Below are 18937 nucleotides of genomic sequence, written 5' to 3' on the forward strand. Positions count from 1 at the left end.
AGAAGCTCGGGGAAAAATTAAAAGCCTGGACACAAGCGATAAACATTCCCTTTTCGCTCAGGGGTACAAAAGAGGGGACAAAGGAGGCTTCTGCTTTATGGGATGCTCATATTACCAGCCTGATTTTAAACAGCAATTTCCTTACCTGTGATACAAGCATCACCTCGAGGACGGCAACAGAGAATTCTCATAGTTGGTAAAAACGAGGAATCTGGTGGCACCTTAAAGACTAACAGATTTATTTGGGCATAAGCTTTCGTGGGTAAAAAACCCCCACTTCTCACAGTTGGGGTTGGTCCTGCTTTGAGCAGGGGGTTGGACAAATGACCTCCTGAGGCCTCTTCCTATCCTAATCTTCTATGATTCTATGATTTAATTGTTTATGCTGCATCCCTGCCAGCCTCAAGGGGCGAGTGACATATACCCCCCAAGAGAGGCAGGTCTTACCCCCAGCACCCCAGTCGAAGCATGGCAAGGCACATCTTCAGATTGTTGGTAGAGCTACAGTCTCTATTAAATCATAAATTCAAAACACTGTATACAGCAAACACTCTCTCGCTCCCTCTTGCTTCCCATCCCATTCCCACATCTGCCCTTCTTAGTCTCCACTTCTAGCTGGATGCTTTAATTGTCCCTCTCTATTTTAAAGACTCCCATTGTATTTCCTCTCCCCCACCCCCATTTTCTACTCCCCTTGGTGATCTCTCTATTTCTATTGCTCCCACACCACCTTACTCCTCTCAGGTTGGGGGCCAGAGCACAGGTCTTCCTTGTCCTCCCAACTTGGGTGAGGAATGTGTTGAATGGGAGCAGATGAAAGTCAATTTGCAGGTGATACCTTCCAAATGCTGGCAAGATGACAGCCCTGATTTTTACTTGCTGCATTTCATTCAGTGTGAACAAGAAAAAAAAAAAAGCTAGTCAGTTTCCTTTATGTTTCTAGTCAGTTTCACTCTCTGGCTCAGAGGAGGTCTAGAGCACATGGCTGTTAAAGCTAGTGCCTTGTCTACACAAATACTCATACCAATGAAGCTGCATCAGGTTGCCGTGATGGGAAAGAAAAGGTTAGTGAGGATATGGCCTTATGGGACCCCTAGATATGCTCTACAGGCCTGATTTTCAGAGCCACTGAGCACTCAGAGCTGTTCTCCTTTGACTTGCTGGGCTTGCACCTTACCTGCCGTTTTAGTTCTCAGGGAGATGGTAGTGTGAAGTAGGGATTGCTCTTACAGGGATGTTACCCTGCAGTCACACACTCCTCTTTTTGCTGCCAGAATGTGTGTTTGTAGGTGCCAGGGTGCACTGCCCCATGAGACTGCATTGTTAACATGCACATTACCAGTGTCGATGTGAGGGCTCTGGCAGGGGAATGTCAAGAGGATTACACAAAAGTAGGTTGAGTCTATAAGTTTGACTCCTGATTCTGAACCTGACTTACCCCTTCCATTGCTTGATATCCAGTCAGCTTCCAAATATCCAAACTAGCTGAACATGCTATACTTGGAGCTATGCAGCAGGGCTACCATCCCCAGCCCAAAGACACAAAGTAAGCAAGGCCAGCCTATTGATGGTAAATAATTGACGATTGAAGTGGGCTACCAAAACTCCAGCTGACAACACAGAGAGGGCTCTTCACAAATAGAAGACAAATTTTATATATTTACTTCCACTTTCAGAGCTTCTCTAAAAAGGAATCAATCAGCTGTTGACTGGGCTGGTACAAAACAGCCATTACACAGTGAGCAAGAGCTTACACAGCGCCATGAACATCAGGCTCGGCTTTTACCGAGCAAAGGAATGTCAACCTGGCCAAAAGGAATTACATCCCTTCCCCTCTTCTCAGGGTACCAAGGGATCTCCAAGCTTCACCTGAGGATCCCATCGGAGAATGCACCTTGACTTACACCTTGCTTCAATCATTGAATGGAAACCCTGGACACTGGAAGACATGGCAGCTGCATGAAAAAAGATTCCCATTTGCAGAACTACCAGATCATGGACTAACAACAAGACAACTGCTCTAGGAACATACAGTGCCTTGCTCCCAGACTGGGTACTTCACCTATCACACTGACCCCCTGTGGAGAAATCCAGGCAAGAGAAAAGGAAGTGGGGGAAAAATCAACACCTCAACAAATTCTGTTCAATCCTGTTGACATTAAGCAGAGCTTTGTTATCTGTCCTGAGAGGGGCCCCTTAAGTCAAAGAGTGTGGAGAAGAGAAAATGCCTTGAGTTTTATATTCTACAGCAGTCTAAGAAGCAAACCCTCCTGAAGCTGAGCCAGCTGGAGTTAGTAGAGCCAATCGGCATCAGAGAGAACAAGCTACATGGGAAGGAAATCAGTTTCCAGATGAGATGCCTGTGCTGTGCCCACAGAGCTCATAAAAAGGGATTAGCATGTTAACCACATAATTAAACATGAAAAATTTAGCAGGCATCTTCAAAGGCAGGCAACAAAAACCCAGAGGTCACAAAAACAACATTTGCTGTGAATCAGGTTTAATTACAGAAGGGGCTCCTTCCAGAACCAGAATTTCTTACAGTTAATGGATTATTTCTTTCAAGAGATGTCAGTGCTTCATTTTATCCCAGTGTTGTGCCCACAACTGGATATTGCTCAAATTAAAAGATGACACTGAATTTCTTAAAAATAACTGCAGATTAAGAGATGGGACAGCAGGCTCCAACACAAATGTTCATCCTGCCCCATCTGAACACTTGACCCAAACCTTTCAGAGGGGTGACAAAATCTGAATGAAGTCATTCAATGCCACTTTACACACTTTCATTTCATTTTTTTGGCCTCTTTGATCCTGAGGGCAGGAAATGCCAAAATACAATGAGAATGGCTTTTCTTAGGGCACCTGCAGTTCAGCCAGGAGCAGCAAGGAGCAGATTGCTTATACAAAATCTTGACTGAATGATTCACAGTCCTGCCATGTAGATGCAAGAGGTCTGGACAGCTCAAATAAGCATCCAAACCACTCCATTAACAATGCAGATCCAAGATCTAGTACTGAATGGTCTACGGCTAACACTTTAACCTGTATCACAGCATCCCTCTGGGTGAGCGCTAACTGAACAGAATGCTCTCCACACACTCAGCCTACAGATGCCACTCACACCTGTAAAACTGGAGTTGCAGATTGTTTGTTTTATAAAAGAAGCTCTAATATTTTGCTGCTGCTACTTTTTACACAGAGCAAACATCTTTGATTCAGAAATAGATCCTGCAACAACACTGATCAATTTGAAAAATAAAATACGGCAGGGAAGGAAAAATGACTCAAAACTGAACATCCAGAAAGGTGAAATTCTGGGCATCTTTCTTTTCCCCCAGTTTTAGTAATAGTGTATCATTAAATAGGAAACGAACTAAAATACAATGATAAAATCAAATTCCAAATAATACTTAGCTCTTACACATCCACACAACTCTAAGCACTCTGAAAAGAACCATTATCCCCATTTTACAGATGGGGAAACTGAGGCACAGAGCAGCAGAGCCAGAAAAAGTCAGGTCTCCCGATTCCAAACCCAGTGCTCTATCCACAGGCTGCACTGCCTCCCAAGACTGAAGCATCTCTTCCTGGTTTTGAACCAGGGGCCTTTCATGTGTTAGGCCAACCTGATCCCCACAACACTACAGAACACTGTGTTTCAAAATAAGTTTGCCAAGAGGCTTTCTGCTTGCATTTGAGAGAGGCTACTAATGTGACACGCAGTCACAGAGTTTCTTCTTTCAATGCTACGACAGGACCTACTGCAGCCCTCCGGTGTCTGAAGATCAGGACACAACTGCTTCCTCTTTGGCTATGGTAAAGAGAGATACCACCTTTGAAGCTGTTTGAGGTATCAAAAGGATCTTGACAAAGGTACACAAGTCAGTAAACTGCATCATGCCGTCACGGACCGAGGCTAATCCAAGAAGCTAAGTCTTTAGAGAAAAGCACATACTGTAGACAACAGACACGGTGTTAACTGAGCAGGAGGCATTAGTACACTCGGGGAGAGGAAGTAGGGCAAGAGCATTGCAGCAGAGGGATGAAAGATGAGAAAGAGACAAAATTTGAGAGATGGTAGCGTTAGTTTAGGCTGCAATGGTCAGATTCTGATCCCACTGACTGCAACAGAGTTGTGTGCCTGTTACAGAGCAGAATTTGGCCCCTAGAGATTAGGGCAATAAAGAAAGATTCATTGGTTCCCTGTCCAGACTCCTAGTCTGGCCACGCTACCCCCCATGGTACTAACACTGTGAAATGTAGGCATCGCGATGAAAGAGACAAAGGCAGTATTGCTACTCAGCTAACATTCCATCAATAAAACAGGTTCCCAGAGGAAGCACCGTTACCAGAATCATTTAAAAATGGACTGGATAACGCCCTGGAGAACGGATTATAGAGAACAACTGTGCTCCCAATGGGATGGTCAAGATGGGACTTAAAGGTCTTTTCCATTTCCAGGATTCTACAGGACTGCAGACAAGGAACGAGAATGCGGCCCTTAAAACTGAGAATACCAGTCTCTGGGTACCAATTGTGGCAAACAATTCTAACTGTGCTAGTCTCACAGGACTAGCTTTAGCTGCACGCCTGCCTGGTTGATGCTTCCAGATACCGGCTGGCTTCAGTTGTTTCCCTTGACGCTACTCTTGAATAAGCAGCTCTCAGCCGAGAGATGCTGACTCTGTGTTCACCGGTTGCTCTGCTCCGAGACAGAGGCATGGCTTCCACAGGGCAGTTTTGAAGCACAAGTGGCAGCATCAAGAGTGAATTTAAGTTGAGGTTGTTTTTTTTTTTTGGTTTTTTTTTAAACTCATGAATTTTCATCTGCAGCAAATGGAGGAGGAAGCAACTTCCACTTTACTTTGCAACACCCTGCGGAGTCTGCAAAGGTCATCCATTTCTCTGGTAGATTTCCACCCACATGCAGTGAAGTGGAATCAGGCATGTGAGACATTCCACATTTATTCCACTCCCCACTTACTGTCCCAGTTCAACTTTCATCAAGGAGGACACCACCAAGAGGACTTTGGACAGAAGTGAATAGACAAAAGCTGTGAACCCCACAAACAAGATGAGACACAACAATCCAGCTGTCTATTACATGCTCTTCTGATCCACATAAGGGTGGGACGGGACATGGCACTGGCTTTCGCGCTTGCAAAGCACACTGCTGAAGTGACTCAGGCTCATGGTGCACTTTGGGGGCTGCAGCACTGACAGTTGGCTATAGCAGCATGTTTCACAGGCAAGCTCATGCGCAGGTTAGTATTACAGACGGTGATCCCATCACCACACACAGAGTACCTTGGAATAACCTACTTTGAAGTCTCAAATGCAGATAGGTCTTCTGCCTTGGGCTTGAGGCTAAACCAGCAAAGTAAAATGAACAAAAACAAACAAAAAAAAAAACAAAACAAATTCCTCTGTGATTTGAGCAGCGCCAAGTCATTTGTGCAATCTGTACAGTTTGCCCGTCGGGCTGGAGTGTTTAGCAGTGTCCAGGAGAGGTGAGATGGTTATTAGTTAAGTAGGGAAAAACTATTGATATAATTTTCTATGTCAGGTGTCTCAAATCTCCCCTTCCGTCATAGTGGTAAAGATTAAAGCCCTCCTCATACCCAGATGGCATGAAACAAGTTGTCTGAGTATTTACTTTAACTCCTCTTGCTAACAGACTCAATTTTTAAAAATCCTTGCTCCACTGACTGAGATAATAAATAACAATAATCCCTAGCTCTTAGGTAGTGCTGTTCATTGGCAGATCTCAAAAGCGCTTTATAAAGCGGGTCAGTAGCATTAGCCCCATTTTACAGATGGGGAAACTGAGGCACAGGTGAAGTGACTTGCCCAAGGGCAGCAGGCAATGGCTGCCCTGGGAACAGAACCCCAATTTTCTGAGGACTTGTCCAGTGTTTTATCCACTAGGCAACATGACCTAGTGGTGCCAGAGCTTCTCTGTTGCTGCCCCCTTAGAAAATACTTCAGAAGACAAGCGGAGAGGACAAGACTCAAGCTTCAGCTAGTGAACAAAGACTGAGTAGACCGTCCTGATTGCAATGACGATTCACTCACGATTTATGAATGCCTAGCCACCTTCCTGAATGAGACAAATGGGACTCTCTCTCCTCTCTGCCAACAGCTTTTGAGATTGTATACAGAGGTCAAATTTAGCATTTTCAGCTTAAAAGGGGACTCTCCAGCAGTGTAAACTGAGAGCTTTATCAAAGTCTAATATGAACAAAAAGGCTTCCAGACTCTAAAAACACAAGGTCTGTGAGCATTTAAGTATCAGTATCTCTCTCTCTCTCAACTGGAAACCCAGGCAGCATAGGGCTAGAACAGGAGAACTAGAAAGTGAAACTGCTAGATTATTTTACTCTTTGTTCCGCTTTCAGTTGGGACAGTAAAATCAAACACTCCATGGTGAAAGGCAGAGCAAATCAGAACTTTGAAATGCTTTGTTTTAATACTTTCAGGTGGGATTAGTAACACAGGGAAGATCTAATTTTTAAAGTGTGACTTTTAACACTGGCATTGTCCCCTTTAAATTGTAGCCTCTGGCATATATCTTAGGAGTTCTAAACCCTTCAAAAGAAAGCAGACTGTAAGAAAGCCTGGGTGGAAGCCACTCTTTATGCTTGGATTTCCCATTATAATAAAAATAATAATAAAATCAGTCCCTTGTTAAAATTTCCCCTGTTGGGGGGATTGAGTAGCAGAGTTTCTCAGCAACAGAAGAAACTGGATCAGTTTTTAAAAAGGGATAAGTTTTGTTGGGACCTTTTAATTTGCTTAATGCTGATGCCAGTAAGGCAGAGTCATTTTAAATCCTTTGGCCAAGTACAGGTAGCTCCTGGATCCAGATAGTGACTTGAAACAAGGGGTAATGAACAATTACCTCATGGAATAGGTGCAATTCAAGAATCTTACTATGAGTTTTTAAAGCTTTACAAGATTTAGGACCAGTCAACCTGACACACCCACCTGCCCCCTTTTGTCTTTCTATGGTAAGTGAGATGGGAAGGGTTGAGACTACTGGCTGCCTAGATCCAGACTAGGCTTCTCCACCTAGGATCCATAATTCAGGAATGTATAGTGTAGTATCTCTCACAGCATGGAAATAGACAGGAGTCGGCTGTGATGAATATAAACAAAATGCTTTATTGAAGCTGCTGGACAAAAAGAGACCCTTGTGGTTTTTCCTGGCTCTCTAGTTCCCAGACTAAGGGCTGGTCTTCACTAAGGGAAGATCCATGCTGCTGCAATCAATGTAGCAAGGATCGATTTAGCGGATCTAGTGAAGTCCCACTAAATCAACGGCAGAGCACTCTCCAGTACAGCTCTCTGTGAAGAGTTAAGGTATGTTGACCAGAGAGCATCTCCCACCAATACAGCGTAGTGACGACACCCGGGTAAGTCGACCTAAGCTATGTCAACTCCAGCTACGGTTATTCACGTAACTGGAGTAGCATAACTTAGGTTGACTTACCCACATAGTGAAGTCAAGCTGTAACTAACACACACACACCAGTCTGAACTACCTAGAGTTCTTGCACAGTCTCCCTAAATCGTGGTCTGGATTAAGCATTCATGGACAGACACCTAAATCAAAATATTATTATTGACTCCTTGAGCAAAGTCTAAGCCCTGTTTAAAAAAATAGGAAGATTTCATCAGGAGCAAGGTAGGAACCTGGGTACCTTTTTAATAGTGTTGTGCTTGCTGTTGCCTCGGTCGGCATTCTCGTTGTGCAGTATATCCAGCGCTGTCTCCCTCTCCTTCAGTTTCAGCGCCTCAATCTCGGTCTTCAATTCGTTCAGTTGCTCCTGCAGGTGCTTGCTCTTCTCCATGTACTCCACTCTGGCACACACAATACACAGCCTTGTGGTTACGTGGTTCCATGACAACTGATAGGGGCTTTTAATTTCATCATGCCCAGAGCATGAAATTGATTACACTAGTTTATGCTGTACGGTGAACTAACTGAGCAGTTTGCTCATTATTAAAAATAGATGCCAGATACCCAATTCAAGAGCAAAACTATGTCATGTAGGCATGAAAAAATAGCCAGTTTAGCATGGCCAGATGATGTTTATACACCTCTGCATCTCTGCTAGTAGCTGCAGCATGATGCTGGTTAGTCCTCTGCAATGCCAACGAGAGCTACCGGTTTGAACAATGCTGTTCTACGCTACAGTGTATTTATAAACCCAGTCTACCAAAATGTATGAAGTTCTCAATTCATCTAGGCCAGATTTCCCAAGAGTGACTAGTGATTTTGGGTGCCTTAAAATGTCTTAAAGGGTCCTGATTTTTAGAGGGTGGGGGCTCAGCACTGTCTCAAATATAGGTCTCCTTAAGGTGTCAAGGACCCCAAAAACTGATGCACCTAAAATGGTTAAAAGAAAAGGAGTACTTGTGGCACCTTAGAGACTAACAAATTTATTTGAGCATAAGCTTTTGTGAGCTACAGCTCATTTCATCGGATGCTGTAGCTCACGAAAGCTTATGCTCAAATAAATTTGTTAGTCTCTAAGGTGCCACAAGTCCTCCTTTTCTTTTTGCGAATACAGACTAACACGGCTGCTACTCTGAACCCTAAAATGGTTAGTCACTCTTGACCTTAATTGTCTCCCATAATGCATTGCCTAGCACACTCTAGCAACCAAGACTGTGACTCAGTACCGAGACCCAAGCAATAACACATGGCCAAGCATGCAGAGACTGCAAAATACCAGCACATCCCCGGTTACCTTGCTAAGCATGAGGCCCTGTTACAAACTGCACCCAAGCACCTGAAGAGTGCAGACATTCCTGCAGTGGATCAACACAGACAGAATATTTTTGTCCTTATCATTTGAGCTGTGTGGTTAGAGAGGGATGATGTGATCTAGTGATTTAAGCACTGGACTGGAAATTGGAAACTCCTGAGATCTTATCCCAGCTCTAATCCTCTCCTTTGTGGCCTTGGGCAAGTCATTTAACCTCTCTGTATCTCAAGTTTCCCATATACGGTAAAAACATAGGAACTGCCATACCGTATCAGAGTGTGGTCCATTTAGTTGAATATCTCACCCCAACAGTGGTCAGCACCAGATAATTGAGAGGTTCAAGAAACCCCAGAATGGATAGTTACGGACTAACCAGACTATAGGGGAAATTTCATTCAAATCCCAAGAAGTTAGTGGCTAGCTCATGTCCACAGCAGATGACTGTATATCCCGTCTGTTTTTTAACATGGTAACTGAACAGGTCTCATTGTTCAAACCTGTTTTGAATCCTGCTAAGCTCTTGGTCTCAATGAATCAGGATTCCACCAGGGCAACATAGAGAACCTATCCTGGAGGATAGGAGACTAAGTTTCTTAACAACTACACCACATGCCTGGCAGGGACTCTGTTGGTCTGCTCCAGCAGATTGAAATGTTGAGGCCTTCCCATTTTGCCTCACATTGCCACCAATCAGAGATCTACCATTTCAGAACAATAGGCCAAATTCATCAGGCGTAACAACATTCATTTTCAGTTGTGCTACACAAGGAACTATTCTGACTTGTGCACACAGATTGTGGAAGCAACTACATACTTCTCTTTCTCTATTTCCATGGAAAGTCTCTTCATGTCTGTATCTTTGAAGTCAAAGGAGAGGCTCTCACTGATGAGGCTGAAACTTGGCAGGTCAGCAGGCAGCGCTGTCATACCTGAGTTCATGGGCTGCTAAAGAGAAAGCACAGATTAATCATCTTTGGACACACAGCCACTGCTATCTGGAAGCATTCTGTAGCAGAAAGCTAAAAAGATAAGACAATGGCTGACCCTGTAATACAAGAAGCTACGTAATTGTGCTTTAGTGAAGAGCTGGCTCACTGACTGCATGGACAATGCTGGCTATGTGCTAATTCACTGCATCCCTTTTGAAGGACGTTATGCTGCCTCCAACGACATTGATCAAGAAAGTATCTCATTTACTGTGTACAGGGGTCTGAGAGTATTGCTGGGACAATGTGACTCATACCTTCATTATCAAAACCATCGGAAGAATCTAGCATATGCCACAGCAGAAATAAAAGATAACTACTTACATTAAACATAGTGCCTTTCATGCTGAAGGATTTCTAACACTTTAAGTGCTTTAGGAGAGACAGCATGGCCCAGTGCATAGAGAACTGAACTGTGACTCAACGGACCTGGGTTCTATTCCCAGCTCTGCCATTGGCCTGCTGAGTGACCCTGGGCAAGTAACTTTGCCTCTCCATGCGTCCGTTTCCCCATCTGTAAAATGGGGATAATAATACTGACCTTTGAGATCTATTGAAGAAGAGCACTATATAAAAGCTAGGTATTATTTTTATTTAATATATATATATACAAGGATCACTAAAGACTGCTGGAAGGCAGCTGCCTCTGGGGTGAAACTCGGCAGCTATTTAACAGTAAAACTGCATACCAGTTAAGGACAGGAAGCAAAGGGTGCTAGTACAAAACCCTCTATGACAGAAGAATCAATTGGAAGTGCAGAGAAAAGGGTGGCAGAATGGAATTATCCAAATCAGAAACCGGTCAGGACCTCAGACACAAACACATCCTGACCCTTGCAAAGTTCCATGGTATATTCAATTGTCAGGATTGGCCAGAACATCCGTTTTAAGCTTCATCTGGAAGATGGCACCTCATCTCACACAGCATCCTCTAGTATTATGCTGAGGAACCGGCTCATTATTGACTCAAAGGAAAGAGCGCCATGTACTAAAATCACCAACACCAATTCCTGCACAACTATTCCTTTAAGGTCTCCTAGCCAAAGGCTGACCTGCCCCAACTTTGTCTGTCTTGGGGGATCATAGCAAAAGGTGTTATAAAGGACTACAGGCTGGTGGGAGGTTTGACAATAACTGTCAAGAATAAGGCCATGCTTTGTGTGTATTGACTCTGGGACCGAGGGCAGGAATTGTCTGCAGATTTCACAGACTAGAATGCTGTGCTTGGTCTCCCTCCCTTCCTCCCTAGATTAAGATAATCCAAGGACTGTTATAGCTAGTCCAAGGCTGGCAGCAGCAGGTCTGATTGGGATAGCAATGGATTTACTCTGCACAATAACCCTCCCTCCCTTGCCATAGGCATAAACTTCACAGGCAATAGGAGCTTGTCCCTCGCTTGCAATGAGCAAATCCAGTGGGACATCATCATTTGTCCTGAAGAACTGGAGCTGAAATGGGAACATATTGTACAAGCAAAAGCAGTGAGAACAAGGCAGCTGAAGCTAGATGCTTGGCCTGGCACAAGGGTTACGTTAATTTACCCACTTTGTGCATGCAATGTAAATACCATTTCCTACTCCTGTTTCTTTTCCAACACACAGCTTATCCTGTTGCTTTTGTGTGCAGTGCAATCAAGTTAATATTGCTGTGAGACTCTTCAAAGGGACACCTGTGACTCTAAATTCCAGAATCTCAGAGAGAGACAAAATAGACAAAAGAGCCTAGGTGACTGAAGAGCCTAAGGGTATGTCTACACTGCAATCAAAGGTGTGACTGCGGCATGCATAGACATGATCGAGCTAGCTTGAACAACAATAGCAATGAAGCCATGGCAGCGTGAGCTAGCTGCTTGGGTATATATCCAGTGTCCTGGGAAGCGTTGTTCAGCCCATGCTGCCGCGGCTTCAATGCTATTGTTATTCAAGCTAGCTAGATCACATACAGACTAACACGGCTGCTACTCTGAAAGCTAGCTTGGGCAAGTCTACACTTGCTGCAGTCACACCTCCTGACTGCAGTGTAGACAGACCCTGAATCTCATGGACTTTCAGTGGGACTTAGGCACTTTGGACAGCTTTACCTGTATGAAGTTTTCTGGCCTATGCAGGAAGTCAGACTAGATGATGATAATGGTTCCTTTTTTGCCCTTAAATATTTTGTTAAAAAATTACTAGATTTCAAGTTTTACAAATTTTAACAGTAGTTTCAGATATTACATCTGTTGAGCTCCCATGCCAACTTTCTGTGGTTATACAATTACATTCCTCCCTCTCTTCACTGTTGCTGTATGGAAGAGCCACCTAAGCAGGTGAAGAACAGGCTAACTGATCATATGCACTGGAGAATGGATAGGGAGCAAAGAACAGTGAAACCAATTATACACAAAGTGCTGTCAGGTACAACAGCTTCAAATCTGGGGGAAATATTTTCCCATCTCACTTCTCTCATTTGCAGTAATCCTAGGTTACACTTGTAACAAGAAAAGGAGTACTTGTGGCACCTTAGAGACTAACAAATTCATCCGATGAAGTGAACTGTAGCTCACGAAAGCTTATGCTCAAATAAATTTGTTAGTCTCTAAGGTGCCACAAGTCCTCCTTTTCTTTTTGCGAATACAGACTAACACGGCTGCTACTCTGAAACTTGTAACGAGTGAAAAATTCCCAGGGCAAACTGTGATTACTAAACTGAGGCGGTTTAAGAGAAGGTTACTCACCTGGTGTGGTGACTGAGGTTCTTCAAGATGTGTATCCCTGTGGGTGCTCCACTTCAGATGTCGGTGCATCCCAGTGCCATCAATTGGAGATTTTCGGTAGCAGTGTCCATCAGGACCACATGTGCTCAGTAGTCATCTTGCGGCGCTGTTGGCGCCTTGACTAGCGTGCGTACGACTAGACGCCCCTCAAATCCTTCTTTACTGTAGAGTCCTTACTGCGAACTCCCAAGCAGAGAAGAGGAGGGTGGGTAGTGGAGCACCCACAGAGACATACATCTTGAAGAACCTCAGTTACTGCACAAGGTGAGTAACCTTCTCCTCTTCTTCGAGTGCTGTCCGTGTGGGTGCTCCACTTCAGGTGATTGTAGAGCTGTGCCCTGCTATGGACACAGAGTGCAGGGAGGGACTTTGGAGTTGTGTGCATAGTGGAGAAAAACACAGTTAGGCCTAGTATAGAGTCTGATCATGAGTCTTGGGTAATTGCATAGTGGTTGATGAACATATGCTCAGAGGCCCAAGTAGCAGCTCTGCAGATGTCTGGGACTGGTACATTGTTCATGAAAGCTATTGATGTCGGGTAGAGTGAGATCTGAGCCCTCTTGGCAATTCTGTTTTATTCATTTGGTAACAGAGTTGGATGCACCTGGAGATCCATTTAGACTGTGTCTATGTAGATATACCAGAGTCCTTGGATCACTCCATCGTGGAGACAAAAAGCCTTAGAGATTTTCGGAAAGGCTTTGTTCTGTCCAGGTAAAACTTATTGCGCATCTAACATCTAGAGAGTGCAAAACAGTCTCGTGTGCTCCCATGTGGTTTGGGATAAAATGTGGGAAGGTGAATAGGTTGGTTTAGATGGAAGGATGATGATATTTTAGGGAGGAATTTTGGATGAGGTTTCAATGTGACCTTGTCCTTAAAAAATACAGTGTATGGGGGATTGGCCATTAGTGCTCCTATCTCACTTACTCGTCTGGCGGAGCTGATTGCGACCAATAATGCTACCTTCATCAATAGATGGAGCAAGAAGCAAATAGCCAGAGTTTCAAATGGGAGTCTGGTGAGGCGTTTGAGAACCAGGTTTAGATCCCATGCAGGTTGCTGCACTTCCAGATAGAGATTCTGTATGCCAGTGAGGAAATGTTTGGTGATTAGATGCGCGAATATCGATATTCTGTCAATCTTACGATGGAAAACTGTAATCGCCATGAGATGTACTTTAATGGAGCTTATGGACAGGCCCAAATTCTTTAATTCTAGTAGGTAGTCCAACACTAGCAGAAGTGGTGTTGTGCTTGTAGTGAACTATTTGTCCTGGCACCATATGGAGAATCTTTTCTGCTTTTTAAGGTAAGCATTACGTGTGGTTGATCTCCTGCTGTTCAATAACGTGTTTAACCTGTTCCGAACAGGCTAGTTTGTGGTGATAGAACCATGAAGGAGCCACACTTTCAGGTGAAGTTTCTCCAGGTTCAGGTGGAGAACCTGACTGTTGTCCTGAGAGAGAAGGTCTGTTCTTCATGGGAAAGTTCGTGGGACACATACTGCCATGCGCATTAGGTAGGGATACCAGGTCTGTCTGGGCCAGACTGGGGCTATCAGTATGACCTTGGCCTTGTTGGCACGTATCTTGTGTATCACCCTCAAGAGCAGTGGAATCAGTGGGAATGCATATAGGAGGGGAGGGATAGCTCAGTGGTTTGAGCATTGGCCTGCTAAACCCAGGGTTGAGAGTTCAATCCTGGGGGGAGCACTTGGGGATCTGGGGCAAAAACTGGGGATTGATCCTGCTTTGAGCAGGGGGGGTTGGACCAGATGACCTCCTTCCAACCCTGATATTCTATGATTCTATGTGATGAGGAAGGCATCCCCTAATGACTGAGGTCCCAATCCTGCTCTCAAGCAGAAGAGTGGTCACTTGTGGTATAGTGATGTTGCACACAAATCGATAGGAGGAAAGCCTCATTGCTGCAATATGGATTATAGGACTGTGTGGTTCATTTCGCATTCGTAGTCTTGAGAGAACTGTCTGCATAGAGTGTCCGCTGTCATGTTCTGACATCCGGGGAGGAAGGAGGCCAAGATGTTTATGTGGCGGTGGATGCACTAGTTCCATAATTTCATGGCCTCACTGCATGTCGAGTGGGAACTTGCCCCTCCTTGTTGATTGATATAAAACATGCATGCAATGTTGTTGGTCATCACTCGTACTCTTCCTTTCTTTATGAGTGGCAGAATGTAGAGACAGGCATTGTGTACTGCTTGCAGTTCTAGTAGGTTGATATGGAGTTGGGTCTCCACATGTGACCATCTGCCTTGAATTGTATGGTGGTACAGGAGGACGCCCAAGCTTTTCAGATGAGGCGTCTGTTGTGATTATTATCAATGGCAGATCCTGATGAAAGGGGATCCCCGCACACACATTCTCTGGTCTTGTCCACCACTGTAGGGATTCCAGTACCTTTGGTGGTGGTGTTAGGTTTCTGTTTAGGCTGTGTTTGTTGCGTATATACACCGAACTCAGCCACTCTTGAAGGCAGTGCATGTGTAGTCTTGTGTGTCTTACTATGAAGGTTGTAACTGCCTTATAGCCTAACAATTACAGGCAGGTTCATGCAGTGATTCGTGGACTAGTGTTGAATACTGAGATGAGGTTGATCATTGTCATGAATCTGTTCACTGGTAGTGCCGTTCTGACCTGTATGGAATCAAGGTGCACCCCGATGAAGTCCAACTGCTGCACGGATACAAGGGTTGACTTTTGTATGTTTATTTATAGTTTCAGGTTCCGGAAGAGTGTGAGGGCTCTCTGGGTGATCTCTGTCGCTGCCATCTGGGTAGGGCCTTTCATGAGGCAATCGTCTAGGTACAGGAAAATCACTGTTCCTTGTCTACAAAGGTGTGCTGCAACTACCCTGAGAGTTTTGGAGAAGACCTTTGGTGCAGTGGAAAGACCAAAGGGTAGAACCCTGTATTGGTAGTAGTTGCTTCCTACTGTGAATCGCAGGAATTGTCTATGAGCTGGGTGTATGGTAACGTGGAAATATGCATCTTGTAGATTGAGGGCTGAAAACCAGTGCCCACATTCCAGCGCAGGTATTCTCATACCTAGTGTGACCATCTTGAATCTCTGGGATTGGACGAACTTGTTGAGCGTCCTGAGATCTAGGATAGGCCTCCATCCCCAGTTTTTCTTCTGGGTTAAGAAGTAGTGGGAGTAGAAACCCTTCCCCCTGTATTGCAGAGGTACTAGTTCCACAGCACCAAGCTGAAGAAGATGGTTTACTTCTTGTCATAGAAGGTGCTTGTGAGAAGAGTACCTGAAGAGGGATGGGGACAGGAGTAAGGTGGGTGGGCAAGAGGTAAAGGGGATAGCATAGCCAATCTTGACCTCTAAAACCCAACAGTCCATGGTGATTGTTGCCCCTGAATGGTCGCAATCGATGGCCAAATAAGCGAGATGTATTTGTCAGTGGTGCTGTCTGGTGGGGGAGGTTGTTCAGACCCTGGACCAATCTTTCAAAACTGTTTGTTCGCTGTCAGCTGTGATGAGACTGTTGGTAGCCAGAGATGGTCTCCGTCTTTGTCTTTGCGTCTCATAGGGTCTCTGGAATGATGCGTCTCTATGTTGTGGGTATGGTTGGTAGCGCTTCCGTTTGGTGGGACGTGTGTAAGTACCCAGTGTGCAGAGAGTCGCTCAAGACCTCATTGGTTTTGGTGGAAAATAGTTGTTCCCTATCAAAAGGGAATCTTCTACTTTCACTTGCAACTCTTTTGGAATTCCTGAAGATTGTAGCCATAACACCCTACAGATGACAACCACTGTAGCTGTTGCTTGTGCTACTGTGTCAGCGACGTTCAGGGATGCTTGCAAGACCTTTCTGGCTGCCAGTTGTCCCTCCATCAATATGGCTCTAAATTGGCCCTGCTTCTCTTCCGGCAGACTGTTGGTAAATTCATATAATTTGCCAAAATTATTGTGGTAGTACTTTGTAGGAGAGCACTGTAATTGGCTACTCTGAACTGCAAAGTTGCTGAGGAATATACTTTCCTCCCAAAGAGGTCGAGCCTCATGAGGTCCTTGTCCTGCGGAGTGGACCTGTAATGTGGATGCTTGCCACATTAGTTTGCTGCCTCAACTACTAGAGGGTTGGGTGGTGGGTGGGAGAAGAGTAAATCCATTCCTTTGGCTGGCACATAATATTTCCTGTCTGCCCTCTTGCACGTTGATGGGATGGTAGCTGGTGTTTGCCATACCTTCTCTGCTGTTTCCAGGATGGTGTCATTTATGGCCAAGAGGATCTTAGAGGTGGATGAGGTTTGTAAAATCTGTAACAGTTTGTACTGTGTGTCCTGGACCTCCTCCAGGGGGCTGTCCTTTCTCAATGCAATTTGAACAGTTCTTGAAACTGTTTGAAATCATATGCCACGGTAGGAGATGGTGGCATAATGGCTTCATCTGGCGATGAAGAGGAATTGTCAGCGGTGATACGGGCTCTTATTCAGTGTCCTCCTTGGCTACTGAGGTTTGTGGACTGGGGGATGGTGGAGGTGATCTGAGTTTGCCTGTAGGTGGAGATACTGGTCCGATATTATGAGCCCTGTATGCCGCCTATGGGGCCTAGGGTGGCCACTGCATGGGGATTGGCACAGGGGGACACATCCAGGGCTGTCTATACCATGGATGGACTGCGTGCCTATGCTGAGTTTTAGACCGTAAAGGGTACCCCTGGTACTCCGCATTCTGTAGGGGAGGAATGCTGCGAAGTAAAGGCACTCTCCTCCTCTTCGTCATTCTCTTCGTCACTCAGCATTGATGGTGCAATAGGCGGTATAGGCTGGTCTGTGGCGATGCATTCTGGAGAGCCATCAGTACTGAAGAAGGGGGACTGAAGTACTGAGGAGGCTGAAATGTCTGTTTGACTGAGAAATTGTTGTGATGCCATTGCTTGCAGTACTTGTGGTACCGACAATGTAGTCTTAGATGGAGCCATAGAGTGAGCCAGTATCTTTCAGCTCGACTTAGCCTTTGTGGGCGGCACCATCTTGGACTCTGTCCATCGATGCTGACAAAGTCGATGGTGCAGGTGATGGCGGCATGACTGTCAGCGAGGGTCTCTGTGCAGTTTCTCACACCATTGTGGTCAGTGCCGTGGAGGAGGCATGTCTATGTTTATGCCTTGATTCCGTGTCTCTTGTTTTGGGCTCAGCAGATGGCCCGGTACAGACAGTGCTGGAGGTGCCCAGTGCCTTAAAGGTGCTCACCCGTGTGGTGGTCAGAACCAAGGACAGCGACCAGTCAGGAGAAAGTCTCTTTTTTTGTGGTTCTCTCTGCGGAGAGGTCGATACTCTTTTCTTCGAAACTGTCGAGGACTGAGCCTTGTCTTTAGTTGATTCCGAAGTGGATGGGGAGGTCTGTTGTTCCAGTTCGGTTGGAGCGATTTCTCCATAAGAATCGGTTTGAGGTGGAGATCATGGTCACACCTGGTTCTCACTTTGAGACTACTACAGTGAGCAAACTTTTGAGGGTTGTGCAACTCACCAAGGCATCGGAAACACAAGGAGTATCCATTGGAGACCGGCATCGCTTCGCGGCAGGGGCCACATCTCTTAAAGCCTGGGGAACCAAGCATCATTCAGGCAGTTGAGTGTTCCCAGGGGGAACAATGATGAAGTAAGAAAAAAAATTTTTTTTAAACTAACTAATCTCTTATTAAGTATACAACTAACTTATCTAAACTATTTCTTGTAGAAGATGACATTGGAACACTTCCCCAGAGCTCTGTCTCAGGCTGAGGATGGTTGAGAAGGAACTGAGGGGGTCAGGTCGCGCACTAGTCAAGGTGCCAACAGGAGCACGAAACCACTACTATGCACACATGGCCCTGACCGACATTGCTGCCGAAAATCTCTAGTTGACGGTGCTGGGCCTCACTGACACCTGAAGTGGAGCACAAAAAGGGACATCACTCGAAGAACTTTTGCTTTTCCTCCCTTGAAGTGATTTTAACCGCACAACCTTAATGCTACACTACCAGTCTCTTGCACTTAAATATAGACTAACATGCAGACTGTTAGTCTATATTTATTATTAATATAAATATACCAAGAGGTAAGGTTTAAGTGCCTGAAGGCATGGAAGACACTGATTGGCAGAAGGAATGAAGACGAGCACAGTCATGCCCTGTAAGTTGCCATCTTCTTTTGTCCTTGCCAGCTGGAAAATTTGGGGCAAGCACAGGAGAACTGGTTATGCTGAAAGGATCAAAGAAAGGTAGACAATATTTAGAACTGCCTGGAGTGTTCAGTATCCAAGGGAAGTGAAGTAGGCTGAGGGCACACTGAAATAATGAGATACAAGAGGTACCATGAATGGAAAAAAACAAAGGGCTGGGGTAGATCATTAAGCAAGGAGAGGGAGTGAAGGCAGCTGCTGAGAGCCGAGATCAAGAGTCGCA

At 45.1% G+C, this 18937-nt stretch overlaps 1 protein-coding gene across 9 annotated transcripts in view; it reads right to left on the reverse strand.

Moving 5' to 3' along the window:
- The window catches only part of NF2 (neurofibromin 2), a 112606-nt gene that overhangs the window by 23160 nt on the left and 70509 nt on the right, over nt 1-18937 (reverse strand). For 3 of the 9 annotated variants that reach the window (XR_005222339.2, XM_037878366.2, XM_037878365.2), the window contains exons 14-16: nt 9592-9722; nt 7707-7866; nt 5326-5370 (exon numbers count right to left, since the gene is read on the reverse strand). Coding sequence is in view for 8 of the 9 variants with exons in the window: in XM_037878366.2 (XP_037734294.1) it covers nt 5335-5370; nt 7707-7866; nt 9592-9722 (327 nt within the window). In the remaining variant the exon portion in view is untranslated. Of the gene's footprint in view, nt 1-3279; nt 5371-7698; nt 7867-9591; nt 9723-18937 lie in introns of those variants that run through there. The other 6 variants (XM_037878368.2, XM_037878363.2, XM_037878370.1 and 3 more) reach the window with 4 other exon arrangements.

This window comes from Chelonia mydas, chromosome 15, assembly GCF_015237465.2.
Source record: "Chelonia mydas isolate rCheMyd1 chromosome 15, rCheMyd1.pri.v2, whole genome shotgun sequence".
Taxonomy (NCBI): Eukaryota; Metazoa; Chordata; order Testudines; family Cheloniidae; genus Chelonia; species Chelonia mydas.